Raw genomic sequence first — 16,447 nt, forward strand, 5'->3', positions numbered from 1 at the left:
CGAACGTTAACGAGTTGAACACATATGTGTTCAAGCTTGTTTGTTTAGTTTAACGAGTTGTTCAAGCTTGTTTATTTAATTAATCTTGTGTATATTGAACGAATATAAATGAGTTTTTACCAAGCGGAATACTAAATTTGTTCATAAATGCTTGATTCATTTACAATCTAATCTAGCGCAGAACGTTGTTTGTGTTAGCATTGGATGGAACATTTAGCAGATTCTTTGTCAGGTATGGGATCAGGTGGAAGCTTGTGTAGATGCCTGGGAACATTTTCTCTCTCGTCTCATTGGAATTCAATCATTTTTCATAAAAATTAGGAGATGATGAGAATGTGTTCGTCAGGTATATATTGTGCCAAAAACGAGAGTACATCATAATTCTAAATGCCAATTTGTTTTGAGAAATTCATTGTATTTTTTTTAAATTAAAGTAAAATAACTAAGAAACAAATTTACATAATTCATTTTTAATAAATTCAAATAAGTTTGCGAAATATAAGCTTGAAATATTTATTTTATTTACCTTTTAATTTTGTATTTAAAAAATATATATTTAATTAAAAAATCTAATATCAAGGTTGAATTCAACTCTAAATTTTAACTATTTCAAAACACCAGAAAACATTTTGAAGTAAATGTTAAGACTGTGAAATTAAAATTTTATTTTTTAAAAAAGAAAATAAACAAAGCAGAAAACGAGCCCAACATTGAAAGAAATTAATCTCGACCCAAAATATTTCATCTGATTCAAGAAAACATTTCCACACACTAACTACTACACTTCAACTAAGTTAAGGAAACAACTGCCAAAGGAGGAATAAAGATGAGTCATCCTGGTACAACATCATGTTCATGTCTAGCAACAATTGCTACTACTATTGAGGATGTTCAAGAAATAGAAATACAAAGGCAAGGATCATCCTGAAACCTTATAAAATGCTGTCGTTACCACAAAGAGGAGAATGACTGCGAACCAGAATATGAAGATTGGTTTCAGAGGTCAGCAATAGAACATGATGGAAGCAAAACCAGAAAGAAAAAAAAAATCACAAACTGGATGGGGCTTGTGACGCATAAGCACCTGGCTCAAGAAAATTTTGCTGTCCTCACCTCCGACTACGACCATACTCGGGACTCCTGCTCCTGCCATACGAGGGACCATCATACCGGTCATATTGAGGACTCCTAGCTCGACTGTAGTCAGGGCTTGGACGGCCCCTTCGGTGTACAGGACTGTCTGAGCGTCCATAGGATCTATCTTCATGCCTACCACCACCACCACCTCTTCTTGGGCTATCACGCGGGTCATGATCTCCAGCGTCGTCGTCCCTGAATGCGTACTCAACAGTCACCATCCTGTCCAATATCTTGCTGCATTAACCAAAAGGAAAATGCAGCGAGAGATAGTCAGCAACAATTAACGCAAACACTGTTTTTTCCTGGAATTAAAAATATGTGGAAAAATAGAAATTTTTCAAGGGCGTGAAGGCCGAAACGACTAACCTCATGTTGGTGTTGTCAAGGGCTTTGGTTGCTTCTTCCTGAGTCTTGAACTGAATAAATGCAAAGTTCCTTCTAATTCGAACATTAGTAATTGTCCCATAAGGTTCGAAATGTCTTTCAAGATCTCTATCTCTAGTACGAATTGGATCAAAATTGATGACAAACAAGGTTCTTGTAGGCTTTGTATTTGCTGCTGGTCTAGAACCATCACGTTCCCGCCCCCGTTCTCCTTGCTGAAAAATTAGACGAGTGAAAGGCAATAAGCAGAACATAAGGAAAAATGTTGTGAACTAGAATATCTAGAAATCAATGCTGTTGGTATTATTATGCACATTCGGCATCAATAATATTCACAACTCCGATTTGGGTCACACTGTTGCATCTTGATGATTAATCCAAAGCTTTGGACGATGATGGATCCAAAAACCTAATAATAGGAATTAGCATAAAGTCCTTGTCTTATTTACCAAGGCAGGAAAAATAACAAGAAAGATAATGGCTGTTCTTTTTTGAAGTCAACTCCCTACAACTCTGGACGACTTCATAACTCACTGAAAAAGGTCATTGATCCAATATTTTGCTTATCATGATCCTTTTAACAGGGAGAGATGCCAAGGACGAAATCAAGGTGACAAAAGTAGTTGACTTCCACAACAGCCCTCTGCATTGCAGCAAGAACAGTCTGCACAACTTAGATGCATCAAGTAATATAGATTCAACGGCTCAAACAGTCACAGAGTAGGCCAAAATTAACTAATCTGCTCCTATGTTCACCCCATTTTCACCCTCAACAAATTTAATGGTTTTTTTACCGTACGCACTTTATCTAGCGATAAAGCATATATTCTGAAGAGGTTGTTTATGGTAATTCTTTGGTATCTAAGTACATAATCTCTTCACTAAAATTAGTGTGTTGTGATTAAGATCAATTTTTCATTAATAATACAACAGTAGGACAAAAACATTTTAGCAAGAATATGTCTAGTGACATTATCAGCATATAGGTTGTTAATGTATCTCTTGGTATCTTAAGTTACATATTCTCTGTATAAAAAGAATTATATTAATTGAGATCAAATTTCTACTAACAATAGAACTATATCAGAAGCATTTTAGAGGGAACATCTCACTAAAGATTGATTTTTGAATGGTAGTTAATTAAGGTATTATCATACCAAAGATAATACCACCTAGTGGGAAAAGGCTTGGTTGTTGTTGTTGTTGTTGTTGTTGTTGTATCATACCAAAGATGAATGTTGGTGAAATATTTTAAGTAAAAGTAGATGTTTGGTGTAGTATGGATAACTGAGCCAATGACATTTGAACAAATACTGCATACCAAATTAATGAATCTTAATTCATTTATTTGTCTATTGGGATCTCAGAATAAAACATATTACAGTGGCATTTTTCTCCCATATTTTCATTATCCAGCAAATGCTGACAGATATAAATCTAGGAACTTATTGAACATCAAACATACATGATCAGATTATGTTAGATAATATTTAGCACTAGAACCCTAAAAACCTACTATGGTAATAAAATAAGAAGTTATTACCCTTGACCACTCAACTGACAGCTTGCGTCTACTATAACCAAAAGGTATACCATCAAGTCTGTGTATGGCATCTTCTGCATCCCGTTCATCATCAAAATAAACAAATGCATATCCTGCCACAACAAATTATAAAACTTAATGAGGAAAATCCAACAATTGTATACTTCCAATTTTTCTTCATGCGAGTATCTCTCAGAAAATAGAAATATAACATTACACCTGCAAATTTTATGTAGGATTTGTGAACATAATGAATGTGGAAAAGTTCTACCAAGCCAAACAAAACATAAAGTCATACAACTGAAATTGTGATAAGTCATTGCTGAACATGCCTCCCTGTGATTAGAGCAAGTGTTCAACTGGCATGAAATGATGATATCTGAGGGCATGGCATGGTGATACATTCTGTAGACATGGAATGATGATTTAATCTGATGGAATGGCAAGATGGTACAGATCCTCAACTATCAAGCTTGGGCAAGAACTTTGGGCAATACAATTCTTATCATGTGTTTGTTTGATGTATATGAAGAAAGTCAGTTGCATATTGATGGAGTTGATGTTCTGAGTTCTGAGAGAAAGATTTCCTTTGACATGGATGGTTTTCGAATGTAACTTGGAGAGCCTAGAAAAGCTCTGCTGCCTTAGTAGTTCCTGCGTAAAAGCAAACTTTTAAAAATAGGCATTCTTCACCAATCTATTATAGTTCTTGATCCTTACAAGAGAATTTCACTCTCATCGTAGTTGAACACATGAATATCGAACAAATCATGCTCCCAATCAATAAAGTTTGTGAATTTCTTGTTTTAACTTATGAAACATCTTAAAGCTGACTATCTTGGAGATAGTTTTATACCAAAAGAAAAAAAAAAGAAACTAAAGAATCAAGGAGATTAATTAATATGCCAAAAAAAAAACTATGGTATATTGGTAGTTGTTAAGCTGAATCTTTAATCACACAAAACCCTATTCCAGTTAATCTATAGCAACATGCTGAAATTATTAAGTCACCAATAGGGTTAACGCCAAACTAATGTGACTATGTGACTTTCTTTGTGTGAATTAATTGTTCATCTTATTGCCAAAAGTTTTACCAAGATATTGTACAAAAATATTTAGACAAAAGCAATATTTGCATGCTCTTACACATTTACATTCGATTAAGGTGTGACCAATGCACAAGGCTCCCCTAATGCTAGGTTTGGGAGGTTCAAGAATGGAGTGTCACCAATGAAAAATGAATGTTATGTTCAAAGGCCCCAACCCTAGTTGCAATGATGTAACGGAGTAACAAAACCATGAACAAATGCCAATTTCTACAAATATTTATAAAACAAGGCACATAGAGTTACTCCAAAATGACATATCATGAAAACAGGTCTCTGAAGGAAAGCATAGATGGTGACTGCATTAAGCTTTTCACATAAGCTTTGGCTATCTGACCTAAAGAGAAGCATTAAGCATCTTAAGAAACAAAGGAGTTAGATGGGAGTAGCACCACGTAGCATAAAAGTATCAAACTGGATGTGATGGAAATCTAGATTGCAAGAAAATTTCAAAGAGAATTTCTGAACTAACCATGAAAGTAAATCCCTTCATATGTAAATGAAGTCCATAAATATCTCTCTACCCTAAACAGGAAAGGGAAGCAAATACATTGCGCACCCCTTAATACTACAGATGATAGCCAGGGAGAACAAACAGCCCCTATATCTAGGAAGGTATCATTACAAAGATTGAGTGCCACACAATATTGATTTGCCATGCTACCTTTGAGGCCAAAACATTTTGAACTAAAATATGATTTTCAGTAAATTTATTGCCTATTAAAATTATCAAAATGATAATTAAAATACATTAGGGATACAACTATATGTGAATTGGTTTAGTCCACATTGAGTATGTAGTAATAGCATTGAGAAACTCTTTCTAAATACACATCTAAATGAAAGAACTAACTCATTAACTTGGGTTCAATCACTTATCGAAGACCTATAAACCCAAATCAACATTATTTCATTTATCCAAGAACATAAATCTCCTTCATCAGCCCATAAATATAACTGAAGTAGTTTGTCACTGAATTTTACAAGTTAGTAGTACATCAGGAACGAGAACATTAAAGAAATATGGGCATAAAATTGAATATGAAAAAGAGTCCTCGTGGAAACATATGCATCGTAAATTGTCATTCTGGTTCCCCAAAAGGCCAGAAGTAAGCCACTCCAGCAAATGAAAACAAAAACAAAAGTAAAGGAGCGTAGCATACCGGACTTCATGTCGATGCGATCTACCCTTCCATACTTAGAGAAGAGCCGGTCAAGGTCCGAATGGCGAGTATCATTGTCGAGATTTCCACAGAACACCGGCCTCATCGTCCCAAGCCAAACCCAAAGCAAACCTGCAGGCGAAGAAGATTTGTAAGCAAGAATAAATCAAAAAAGGGTTACAAGAGCATCAGTCAAACGATCGAACAAAGTAAAGGGAACCCTAATCGAAGAGGAAAGATTAAAACGAAGAAGCGCTGGAAACCCTAGCGAGAAGCACGGCACCTGGTCGCGAGGAGAATGGCTTGTGAAAGTATATCGGGCCAAGGTATGAAAGGCATTATATAGGCTTCGTAAACCTGAGCTGGGCCGGTGGTCGATTAGTGGCCCAAAAGAAACCCAATTTTTTTTTAAAAAAAAAAAGTTTCTTTAACGATATTTCATTTATGTCAGTTCATATTAAAAAAAAAAAAAAAAAAAAAACATAGAGAGGGACTATCCTGGTTAACTAAACACATCCTATTTTTTAAATACATCCATCAATAACTTTTTTTATCACAAAAATTTTTAAATACACCCCATAATATTTCTATTTTACCATTTCCAAAAATCCTAAAAACCTAAGGGTACATTTGGTTAGGGGCTATTCTAGATAATTAAGATTATCAATAAAAACCCTATTTGATTTAGGTAATTGATGATTCTCGAGTAATGTTCCATGTCCGACACGTCAACAAAAGGGGCATGCAACCAGGAATCGGAAAACCTTTGAAAACTGAGGTTTTTCTTGATTCTGGGGTTAATAAATTTTTTTTATCCAAAATACCCTGGGATAAGAGAAAAATGTGACAAAAAAGAAAAACATAAAGAAAAAATATAAAAAATAAAATTAAAAAAACATAAAAAAAAAATAAAAAAAATAAAAAAATTGGAAAAAAACTTTAAAAATAGAAAAAACATAAAAAATGAGAAAAAAAATAAAAATAAAATAAAAAACGCAAAAAATTTAAAAAAAAATAATAAAAAAACGTGAAAAAACATAAAAATAAAAAAATGTAAAAAAACATAAAAAATTTAAAAAAAACAAAAAAAAGGTCAAAAATAAAAAAATTTTAAAAAAATGTAAAAAACATAAAAAAAAATAAAAAAACGTAAAAAAATAAAAAAAGTAAAAAAACTTTAAAAATGAAAAAAATAAAAAACATAAAAAAACAAACAAAATAAAAAAAATAAAAAAAATATATAAATAAAGAAAAACGTGAAAAAGAAAAAGTAAAAAAAACATAGAGTTAAGTATAGTTGGTTTTGTAACTGAGGGTAATATAATAAAATATTAAACTAGTTTATTTATTAAAACCTTCAAACAAATAAGTTTTTTTTGCATTACTTACATTGAGCCAAACAACATTTGGTTATGTGTTATTCCCCATAACCTTGGTTATGTGATTACCTAGTAATCACATAACCAAGGTTACACATGATAACTTGAACCAAACGCACTATAAAAGAAACGTAGCATAAAAATTCTACATCTCCAACTTTCTTCCTCTTCGTCTCTTCAGTGTATGAACTGGGCAACTCAATTTCTAGCAACACTATCATACAATGATACTCGAATTTTACAAGCACTAGCTCCTTCGGCCTTTCATTATGTTTTACATTATCATTACATGGTTAATTTTTATTTTTGTTAGATTGGTATTTAGTTTTCATTTTTAAGTGTAGAAACTTACTTGAATATCATAATTTTTATATGAAAAGATTTTAGGGCGTTGGATTGTTGAAATTGCAAAATGTATGATAGCGATATGATGAAAATCTCGAATTTTAGTTGTGCGTCGTTCAAACTTAGTCTGCTAAACATATTGCTACCTGTTCGATTACCATTGGTCAAACACACAAGGATATGTTCAATCATGAGCCACTGAACGCAACACAATGTGTTCAATCGATGACCACTGAACGTAATCGAATGTGTTGGGTTTCTGGCTATCGAATGAAACACAAAATGTTTAACCTCTAGAAGCTGAACACCGATGGATTTGTTCAGTTGTGTTATTCCGAACACATTATGTTTTGTTTGATTTTAAGTAGCCGAATAACTCCGTTTACTTTCAACAATACATGTTGGTTATATATCTAATTCACTTGTTTATTATGTGTAGTAAACTATTTAAGACATTTTCAAGGAGGAACATACCAACGGCTTCTTAAAAAAAAAGCGCCAAGAAAAGAGACTTACACAAGAAGACATACCACCACAAGTACCACAACAAGAAGATGTGCATAAAGAGGTAGAGCTGTCAATTTAAGTTGGGCCCGTCGGATTGGCCCGCCCAGCCAAACAATTTAAGCGGATTAGGTTAAAATTTTATCAACCCAAGACCACAGCGGACCAACCCGCCTAGTCCCATGACCTGTGTGGCTCGACCCGCGACGGGTTTGAGTTGACCCATGGGTTGAGAAACACATATAAGCTAAGTTTTATGCCAATTTATTATCTTTTTTTTTGTTATAATTGTGAAATAAAAATAGTACTTTTTATTAAACATAAGTGCTTGTTTCTGTCTATTTATATTTAAAATATTTCTTTCTGTATACATTTGATTGATGAAATCTTTTCGAAGTAAAATATTAAAGATATAAAACTTTTTTTTAAAAAAAAATTGATGGGCCCGCGGGTTGACTCGCCTAACCCATAACCCGCCTTAGATTGGGTTGGATTGAGGATTTCCAACCTGCCAAGAAGACAGGTCGGTTCGCGTCGCCCAGCCAAATGGCTAGCTAGCCATGGGCCGGCTCGCCCTGCCACGAGTTGGCTTGTCTGACAGCTCTATGAAGAGGTACCTCCATAAGAAAATTTACCTTTAGGAGAGTGAAGGAGAGCAAGCTCCATTGGAGGGAACAATGAAGATGATGAAATATTGCGCGTTCCATTTCCAGGTGGTTCACATGATCCATCACTGTTGAAGAATTTTAAAACGCACATAGCATCAAAATTTTGGCTTGGTGAAGAGTGAGACGTGCTTAAATGTCTATGTCACACAACCAAATTATTACAATGTGACATCAATTCAAGAGTAGTCAAAACATAGAGGAGTCTCTTGGATATATTTTGATGTTCTTTAATGTTTACATTTTGAAATTTATGTAATTTGTTGGATTATTAATAGAGTTTTTGTATGTTTAATGTTATTTTAATAATATGAGTAAGTTTGTTGAAAAAAATTATTATTTAGAGTTTATTATTTTAGATTTTAAAATTGTTTCTTCACTAATCATGATATTGAGTTCGTTTTTTGGGGCAATAATTGTTGTTTTTTTTTCCGTTGTCTTTGATGGGAAAGAATACTCATGATTTGTGAAAGTGTATATGTTTTCAGATCTTCAGTGCTTCAATGACATGTGAAGCTTCCAATAAGTGGATGACAAAAGGGTGCCTAAATGCTTAATCCGCCATAAAGCCATAATGTGTGCTCTTTTAAATGCTTAATCTATCATCTATAATTGTTTTTCATATTGTACTAGCTACGGTTATGTAGCTACTATAACTATGACGTTCAAAAGTTTGCTACACAGCTGTGATAGGTATGAACCCGTAGTTGATACATAGTTGTATCAATTATGATTTCGTAATTGCTACAACCATGTCGCAAACTTTCGAGTTTGTAACTACTACAACTGTGTAGCTGTTACAACTATGTAACTGTTACAACTGTGTATCTATTACAATTGTATAGCAAACTTCTAAAAATTATAACTTTTAACTTGGATATTAGAATAAGATGATCTTTTTTTAATTATAGATCTCTAAACGAGCTTTAATTAAAAAATCATCTAATTCTGATATTCAAGTCAAAAGTTACGATATTTGGAAGTTTGCTACATAATTGTAATAGCTACACATATTGCAGCGTCTACAATTTCATATCTACAACAATTGTGTAACAGCTACGAAATCGTAGCTACTAATAGCTGCTACAAAATGAAAACTAATTGTAGTTGTAGCAGCTACGAAATAGTAACTTCTACAACATGAAAAACAATTGTAGTTGTAGCAGCTACGAAACTATAGCTGCTACACTATGTAGCAAACTTTCGAAAATCATAAATTTTGACTCAGAAATTATAATGAGATTATTTTTTTTAATTATATATCTATGAACGAGCTTCAATTCAAAAAAAAAGATTGTCTAATTCTGATATCCAAGTAAAAAGTTATGATGTTTAGAAATTTGCTACACAATTGTAGCAGCTATACATGTTGTAGCAGCTACACTGTTGTAGCAGCTAAATCATAGCTGCTACAATTATGTAGTAGTTATGAAACTGTAGTTGTTACAAAATGAAAAAGAATTGTTGTTGTAGCAACTACGAAATCATAGCTTCTACAACATGAAAAACAATTGTAGTTGTAGAAGCTATGAAACTGTATCTACTACAACTGTGTAGAAAACTTACAAAAATCATACTTTTGACTTGAATATCAAAATGAGATGATTTTTTCTGAATTATAGATCTTTGAACGATCTTTGATTAAAAAAATGATCGTTTAATTATGATATCCAAGTCAAAAGTTATAGTATTTAGAAGTTGTTATACAATTGTAGCAGCTACACAGTTGTAGCAGCTATGGTTTCATAGATGATACTGTTAGGACCTTCGGATGCGGCTAGAGAGGGGGGGTGTGAATAGCCGACCCCAATTTCGCGTTTCTTCCTACGAATTAGGTTAGCGCAGCGGAAATACGATGTAGAAATGAAACAAAGAATAGCAAACCTTAAACTCGACGATGTAACGAGGTTCGGAGATGAAACTCCTACTCCTCGGCGTGTCCGTAAGGTGGACGAAGCCTATCAATCCGTCGGTGGATGAGACCCCGGAAAATCGGCTAATAGAAACTCCTTCTGGGTGGAGAAGCCTCGCCACAGTCTCTCTTGCAACAGCAAGATCAGTGTACAAGAAATACAGCAAGAAGACAAGAACAATATGAATGTAAAAACACTAGTTTGCTTGCCTTCTCGTCGACTGGTGATGAAGCAACCACTTCACGCCAACAACAGCAGCAACTGATCAGTTGAAGTCCAGCCGAGGGAAGCTCACACGAAGCTTCAGCAAAGAGGAGCTCAGCAAAGCTCAAATCGCAGTAAGGAAGAAGCAGAAACTCAGTAAGAAGAAGAAGAAGAACTAACTGCACTGTAGAGGCCCTCCAACTTCTTTTATATCCTGAACCTGCGAAGAAAGAAGACACAGAGATCTAGCCGTTGTGTCGCAACGGCTAGGGCCTGGACCAATCAGGCACACTCCTGATCGGTCCAGGAGTGTTCTGATCGGTCTTGGGACCGATCAGGCCTTAGGCTGATCGGTCCCCAGACCGATCAGCCAACTCTCACAGAGAGTTGGCCTCGTCTCTGATCGGTCTGTGGACCGATCAGGACTCAGGTGGATCGGTCCACAGACCGATCCTCCCTCTTTCTTCTCCCGATCTTCTTCGCTTCTGATCGTTTCCTGATCGGTCTGATGACCGATCAGATTGCTTACAGTGAGCCACTGTTTGGTTACTGATCGGTCACCAGACCGATCAGAAAACCCATAGTATCACTGGATCGGTCTGCTGACCGATCCAGGTTTAGAGCTCCCAACCCTAAACCCTACCTAGTCCGGAGAACGAGCTACCGAGCCCTCTCCGACTCCATCCGGTCCAGAGAACGAGCTACCGAGCCCTCTCTGACCTAGCCCGGAGAACGAGCTACCGAGCCCTCTCCGACTTCCACGTCCAGTCCAGAGAACGAGCTCCCGAGCCCTCTCTGACCTAGTCCGGATAACGAGCTACCAAGCCCTCTCCGACTTCCCATGCCAAGTTTCCATACTTGGACTTTTCCCATGCCAAGCTCCCTGCTTGGACTTTTCCATGCCAAGTCTCCATACTTGGACTTTTCTCGTGCCAAGTCTCCATACTCCGACTTTTCACCAGATGTCTGGTCAACCTTGACCTATCTGGATTTCCCTTGCCTGGCTTCACTCACTAGGACTTTCCAACTTCCTGGCTTCACTCACCAGGACTTTCCCTAATCAGGTCGACTCACCTCGGGTCAACCAGGTCAACCTTGACCAAAGATTGCACCCACAATCTCCCAAGTTTGTATTCTGTCAAACATCAGAATACAACTTTTCTATTCTCGTCAAACATCAGAATATGACTTTTCTATTCTCGTCAAACATCAAAATAGAACTTTTCTATTCTCGTCAAACATCAAAATACAACTCGAGTCAGGTCAACTCGAGTCAGGTCAACCAGGTCAACCTTGACCTAAGGTTGCACCAACAGATACAACTATGTAGCAGCTATGAAATGAAAAATAATTATAATTGTAGTAATTACAAAATCATAGTTGCTACAATATGAAAAATAATTCTAATTGTAGCAGCTACGAAACCGTAACTGCTACAACTATATAGTAAACTTCCAAAAATCATAACTTTTGATTTAGATATAAAAATGAGATGATCTTTTTTTTTTAAAATTATAGATCGCTAAATGAGCTTCGATTAAAAAAAATTTGTCTAATTCTAATATCCAAGTTAAAAGTTATGGTGTTTGAAACTTTGTTACACAATTATAGCAACTTCATATATTGTAGCAGCTACATAATTATAACAACTATGAGTTCATAGTTGCTACACCTATATCACAACTATTAAACCATAGTTGCTATAACATGGAAAATAATTGTAGTTATAGTAGCTACGAAATCGTAACCACTACAACATAAAAAACAATTGTAGTTATAGCATCTACGGTTTGTAGTTGCTACAATTGTATAGTAAACTTTCAAAAATCATAACTTTTGACTCATATATTACAATTAGACTATCTTTTTTTGAATTATAGATCTCGTAAAAAAAAAACTATACACAAAAAATAAATAATTAGCAATGCAACAAATTATAAATTAAGAAATATATATTATTGAACTAAAATTAAATATATCTGAATAAAATGATTTCCATTCACATGTGCAATATAGATACACTTTTGAGGTTCAACCACAGGAGTCCTTAGAGGTAGAAATGTATAACATAATTGAACAGACAAACTAACCAGGACAATATTATATCTCGATGCAATAAGATAACCCATTTTAGGCAAAGTCATCTAATGTAAGAGTGACGTTGCTTCATCAAAACAATTCAACTTGTGCTTTACTACTCTAACACGACCATCTTCATTAAATATACCTTCATATAATATTTCAAAAGTCATGCATCTTCACCAAAACTAAGTAGGTTAGCAATGGAACGAAAACCCCAATGATCATCTACCGCCACATCTTTGATGCCCACAATATACTCGTGGAGATGAGATGGTAGTTGATCAATATTTCATTATGTTCGATTTCTAATAGTTGAACTTTGTTCAAAGTGCTTGGCTTGATATGACCGAACACTACGCGTTTAAATCACTTTTAGACTACTATAGTTAAAATTGTGAGAATAAAATATATAAATTGTACTATGCAGAAAAGAAAAAGAAACTTATATTATTGGTCGAAATTGAATTTTCATGGTCTATTATTAATTTATTACTACAATCTTTATATTTTGGATGATATTAGGTCATAGAGAGCAAAGAGAAGGGGAAAGGAAGGTATTTTATAAAAAAGGTTTATATTATAAAAAGGATATTTTAGATTTTTTCACCAAAGGATATTTTTGAGAGAAAAAAAAAGAAGATTTTTAATGAACGTTAGGGGTGTCCATAGCGGGACCAGATCTCTTGATCCATATTTTTATGGACCAGAGGATGGACCATAAGAAATTGTGACTGGATCGTGACGACAATCCGATCACAATTGATTGTGATCCTTTGATGGGTTCATCATCTCCCTAGGTTATAGTTTAGATCAGGACAGGTGGTCGGAAGTCGTCCGAAGACCATCGGTGGTGGACAAGTGACCAAGTTGCTGGTCGCCGAGCGAGCATGGCCTTCGGGCGGCCTCCAGCCATCCATCCAGATCTAAATTATAATCTAAGAAGACGATAAATCTAAGAAAGGATCACAATCAATTATGATCGGATCATCATGATGATCTAATCGTAATTTCATATGATCCATCTCCTAATCTAGAAAAAAATATAAATTAGAAGATCTCTCCCGGTCCATAGCCCCCCTCCCAAAAACTCGATAGCCCTTCCCAAAAACATAAGCTTGATTTATTTTTGTATATGACAAAAAAAAAAAAAAAAAGACCGCACATAAAACTCCCCTCAATACAAAATTTCGGATAAAAATCTATTATACACCATTTTATCCTACTTTACAGGTGATTATTTTCGAAAATCGAAATCGTGACGCCTATAACTCATAAGGGTAACAAAAGTACACATACGATTGACTTTTGAGTATGTATCATAGACGTATTAAGGGATGACCGTCTGTCTACCTATTATTAAAACTACAAAAAAAACCTATAAATGCAATTGAAATGTGATGTATACACAAAAAGGACAAAACAAGGCAAGACACCTATAATGCAAATTACAATTGCTACAAGGAATTAGATGTGTTCAAATCATGCTTTGTTCATTCTGTCAACAAACATGAAGAGATTTGTATGGGCAACAATTATCTTTGCGAGGGCAGTTTAATTTGTACTTCAACTTATTTTACTAACAGCAAATTTGGATCATGCCATGAGAATTCGACCTTCAATTCAGCTAACAAGGTTCATGAAATCCTTTATCCTAGTATTCTTTGCTTCGAGCAAAAGTTCTGAGATCTTGACTGCGTTTCTCATGAGTCGAGATTGAGTCAATCTAGATGAAAAGGCTTGCCTGTGGATGCATGCCAGCCTCTCTTAACGTCCACAAATACTTTTCAGATCCGTAGGTTACGCGAGGGAAGTTTGAAGCTAGGGTGTAGTTTTCTGCTTCCAAGCATCTCAAGGAATCAAGGTAGTCGTATAGAGAGTAGATCATTGCAGAACTATGCAACCTTCTTTCCCTGAGCTCTCCGGTTGGGAATCGAACAAGTACCTGAAGTGATAGCGATATCTGCATCAGTTCTGATACTCAAAAAATGCATCAGTTTTGCCACTAGAGATTATGTTTAAATAATTTTTAATAACCTAGTTAGATGCTCGACTTCAGCACTAAAATAAATGCAACTTAGTATGCATAAATTCCATATAAAAAAAAACGTTAGTTTGTCTCATAAACAGCATAAGAACGACTTCGATCATAACTTACCTAACTCTTCATTATATTTCCTCTGAAATCTAGCAATCTGATGTCAAAAATCACATGTATGAGAATACTTTTAACTGCTGGTTTCAATTGATAATGAACATGTTCAAAAAATCACCATTAATGTATGCGCCAAATTAGCAAAGATCATGATTTCTTGTTTATTCTACAAGTTTCAGCTTCTCTAGTTTCCAATCATCTCACCAAACTCAATGCATGAGAAACATCAGATTTTTTTTCAACTTGTCCTGATAACTTATGTGTCAATGGAAAGTGGAAGTGATTAGCGGCATAAGAATAAAGTTTTAGGTACAAATATATTTATTTTGTCACAGAAGAGGTTTTGAAGTTTTACAAACACACCAAGCAAATATCCTTTTCCTCTGGTAATCTGAAAATATTGCTATGAAGAAAAATCAAAATACACACTTCATTTGATAGTTACTGGAAAGAGTCAAATAGCATTGTTAAATTTGAAAGAGCCTCTTGCCATGGTCTTTGCTTAACAGATTATCTCCAAAAGTCAGCTTCAACGAGTATGAACTCTGGAGTATTCAAATTCGGAAAATAAAGAGTTCTGTCACACTTACTTGTGTAACTTCAGGCCCCTTATCAGGTTCAGCACCCAATGACATTGCTTTCTCTTGCTGCCTTCTAACAAGAGCAGCTGCCTTTTCCGCAGCTTCGCGAGCTGCTCTTGCCAAGGCCACTTCTTCTTTCTTACATTTCCTTTCAGCTTCTTCAGCCTCTCTCTTTAACCCCTCTTCTTCTTTCAGTTGATGCTCTCTTGCCTGGTTTGTGACAAGTTGTCGGTTTTAAATGTTGACATTGTAATACATAGAACTTGTAGTAAATGTAGTACATCATCCAATGTTAGTATAGCACAGATTCATAAAGCCATCGATAAACCAAAACAGTCAATTTAATAAAAAAAAAAAACAGCATACTTGATCAGCCTCAAGTGCTGCTCTATATGCAGCATCTTGCTCTTCCCGTAAACACGATGATTGTTTCACCACTCTTCAGCTTCTAGTCTTGCAGCAATTAATGATGGAGCACGTTCTTCAACTACACGTTGAAGCAATGTAAGCATTTCATCAGGTGTCTTAGGGCCTTCAATCTGCATAATATGTCAAAGAATTTGACACCACTAAAAAGTACATGGAGAAGAAAATAGCATACAGATTACTGACACAAAATAATCTACATTATGCCAAGTAAGAATCCAACAAGAGACTTAGAAATAGAGTGCATGCTGTAAACACAGAAAAGTAGATAACTCTAATGCATTAACCTAGATAGCATTTCCAACATGTAAATAAATATATGTGACAATTTTTCAAAAGTGTTGGTCAAAATTGTTTTGTGTCGGTCGCATAGATCTTATCCCTCTATCAAACGCTATGCAAGATTGAATTTCTAGTCATATTCAGATATACTAAATTCCTTTCAGCAATGTTAACTGGAAACTTCTTTTTATCAGAATACAAATTGCGAGTATAGTAGTATACAAAGATCATGGGCATGATAAATGTCCTAAACGTTCAGATGTGTGATTTGCTTTCAAGCATTCCAAACAAAAAGGCAAGAATCAGGTAGCAATTGCAAAAAGCTTCTTCTCTGATGACACCAAGAATCTAATCTTAGACGATCTGCTTGAAATCCATAGAAAAAGTCCAAGAGAATGAATTACAGTACCTGATGGAGAGAAATTCTTTGGTTGTCGGAGGCGACGACTATGGCGCAGAAGGGAAACCGGGAGGCCTTGAGGCTATTACTCATCTTGAATCCTTCCTCTCTCCTTATGCTCCCGCCCCAAACCACAAAATGTTCAGTTAGACAAGCCACAGCAGGGACGAGCACAGGG

At 35.2% G+C, this 16,447-nt stretch overlaps 2 protein-coding genes across 4 annotated transcripts in view; both read right to left on the minus strand.

Moving 5' to 3' along the window:
* Positions 1-794: 794 nt before the first annotated feature.
* Positions 795-5,651, minus strand: LOC122045885 (serine/arginine-rich splicing factor RS31-like). 3 transcript variants are annotated; one of them, XM_042606295.1, is made up of 6 exons: positions 5,620-5,648; positions 5,337-5,468; positions 3,068-3,180; positions 1,507-1,739; positions 1,085-1,374; positions 795-969 (listed from the first exon to the last, which is right to left on the minus strand). In XM_042606295.1, the coding sequence occupies exons 2-5, from the start codon at positions 5,440-5,442 to the stop codon at positions 1,110-1,112; spliced, it is 717 nt and encodes a 238-aa protein (XP_042462229.1). In that variant the 5' UTR covers positions 5,443-5,468; positions 5,620-5,648; the 3' UTR covers positions 795-969; positions 1,085-1,109. The 3 variants fall into 3 exon arrangements, with proteins under 3 accessions (XP_042462229.1, XP_042462227.1, XP_042462226.1); XM_042606293.1 differs by having other exon boundaries at positions 795-1,374; positions 5,557-5,651; XM_042606292.1 differs by having other exon boundaries at positions 795-1,374.
* A 9,649-nt stretch (positions 5,652-15,300) lies between these two features.
* The window catches only part of LOC122045886 (bifunctional dTDP-4-dehydrorhamnose 3,5-epimerase/dTDP-4-dehydrorhamnose reductase-like), a 3,298-nt gene continuing 2,151 nt past the window's right edge, over positions 15,301-16,447 (minus strand). Inside the window, exons 2-4 of the mRNA XM_042606296.1 lie at positions 16,279-16,447; positions 15,528-15,700; positions 15,301-15,371 (exon numbers count right to left, since the gene is read on the minus strand). The exon at positions 16,279-16,447 is cut by the window's right edge and continues 1,237 nt beyond it. The gene's annotated coding sequence lies outside the window, so the exon portion shown is untranslated. The remainder of the gene's footprint in view (positions 15,372-15,527; positions 15,701-16,278) is intronic.

The sequence above is a fragment of the Zingiber officinale genome, chromosome 2B (genome assembly GCF_018446385.1).
Source record: "Zingiber officinale cultivar Zhangliang chromosome 2B, Zo_v1.1, whole genome shotgun sequence".
Classification (NCBI taxonomy): Eukaryota; Viridiplantae; Streptophyta; class Magnoliopsida; order Zingiberales; family Zingiberaceae; genus Zingiber; species Zingiber officinale.

What these genes read in the sequence shown, in the direction of transcription:
- LOC122045885 (XM_042606293.1), bottom strand. Translation starts at nt 5,442, where the DNA reads ATGAGGCCGGTGTTCTGTGGAAATCTCGACAATGATACTCGCCATTCG. An exon ending in TGTCAGTTGAGTGGTCAAGG is followed by an intron (nt 1,740 to 3,067) that starts GTAATAACTTCT and finishes CTAATTTTTCAG; the next exon opens with CAAGGAGAACGGGGGCGGGA. An exon ending in CTTGACAACACCAACATGAG is followed by an intron (nt 1,375 to 1,506) that starts GTTAGTCGTTTC and finishes TGGTTAATGCAG; the next exon opens with CAAGATATTGGACAGGATGG.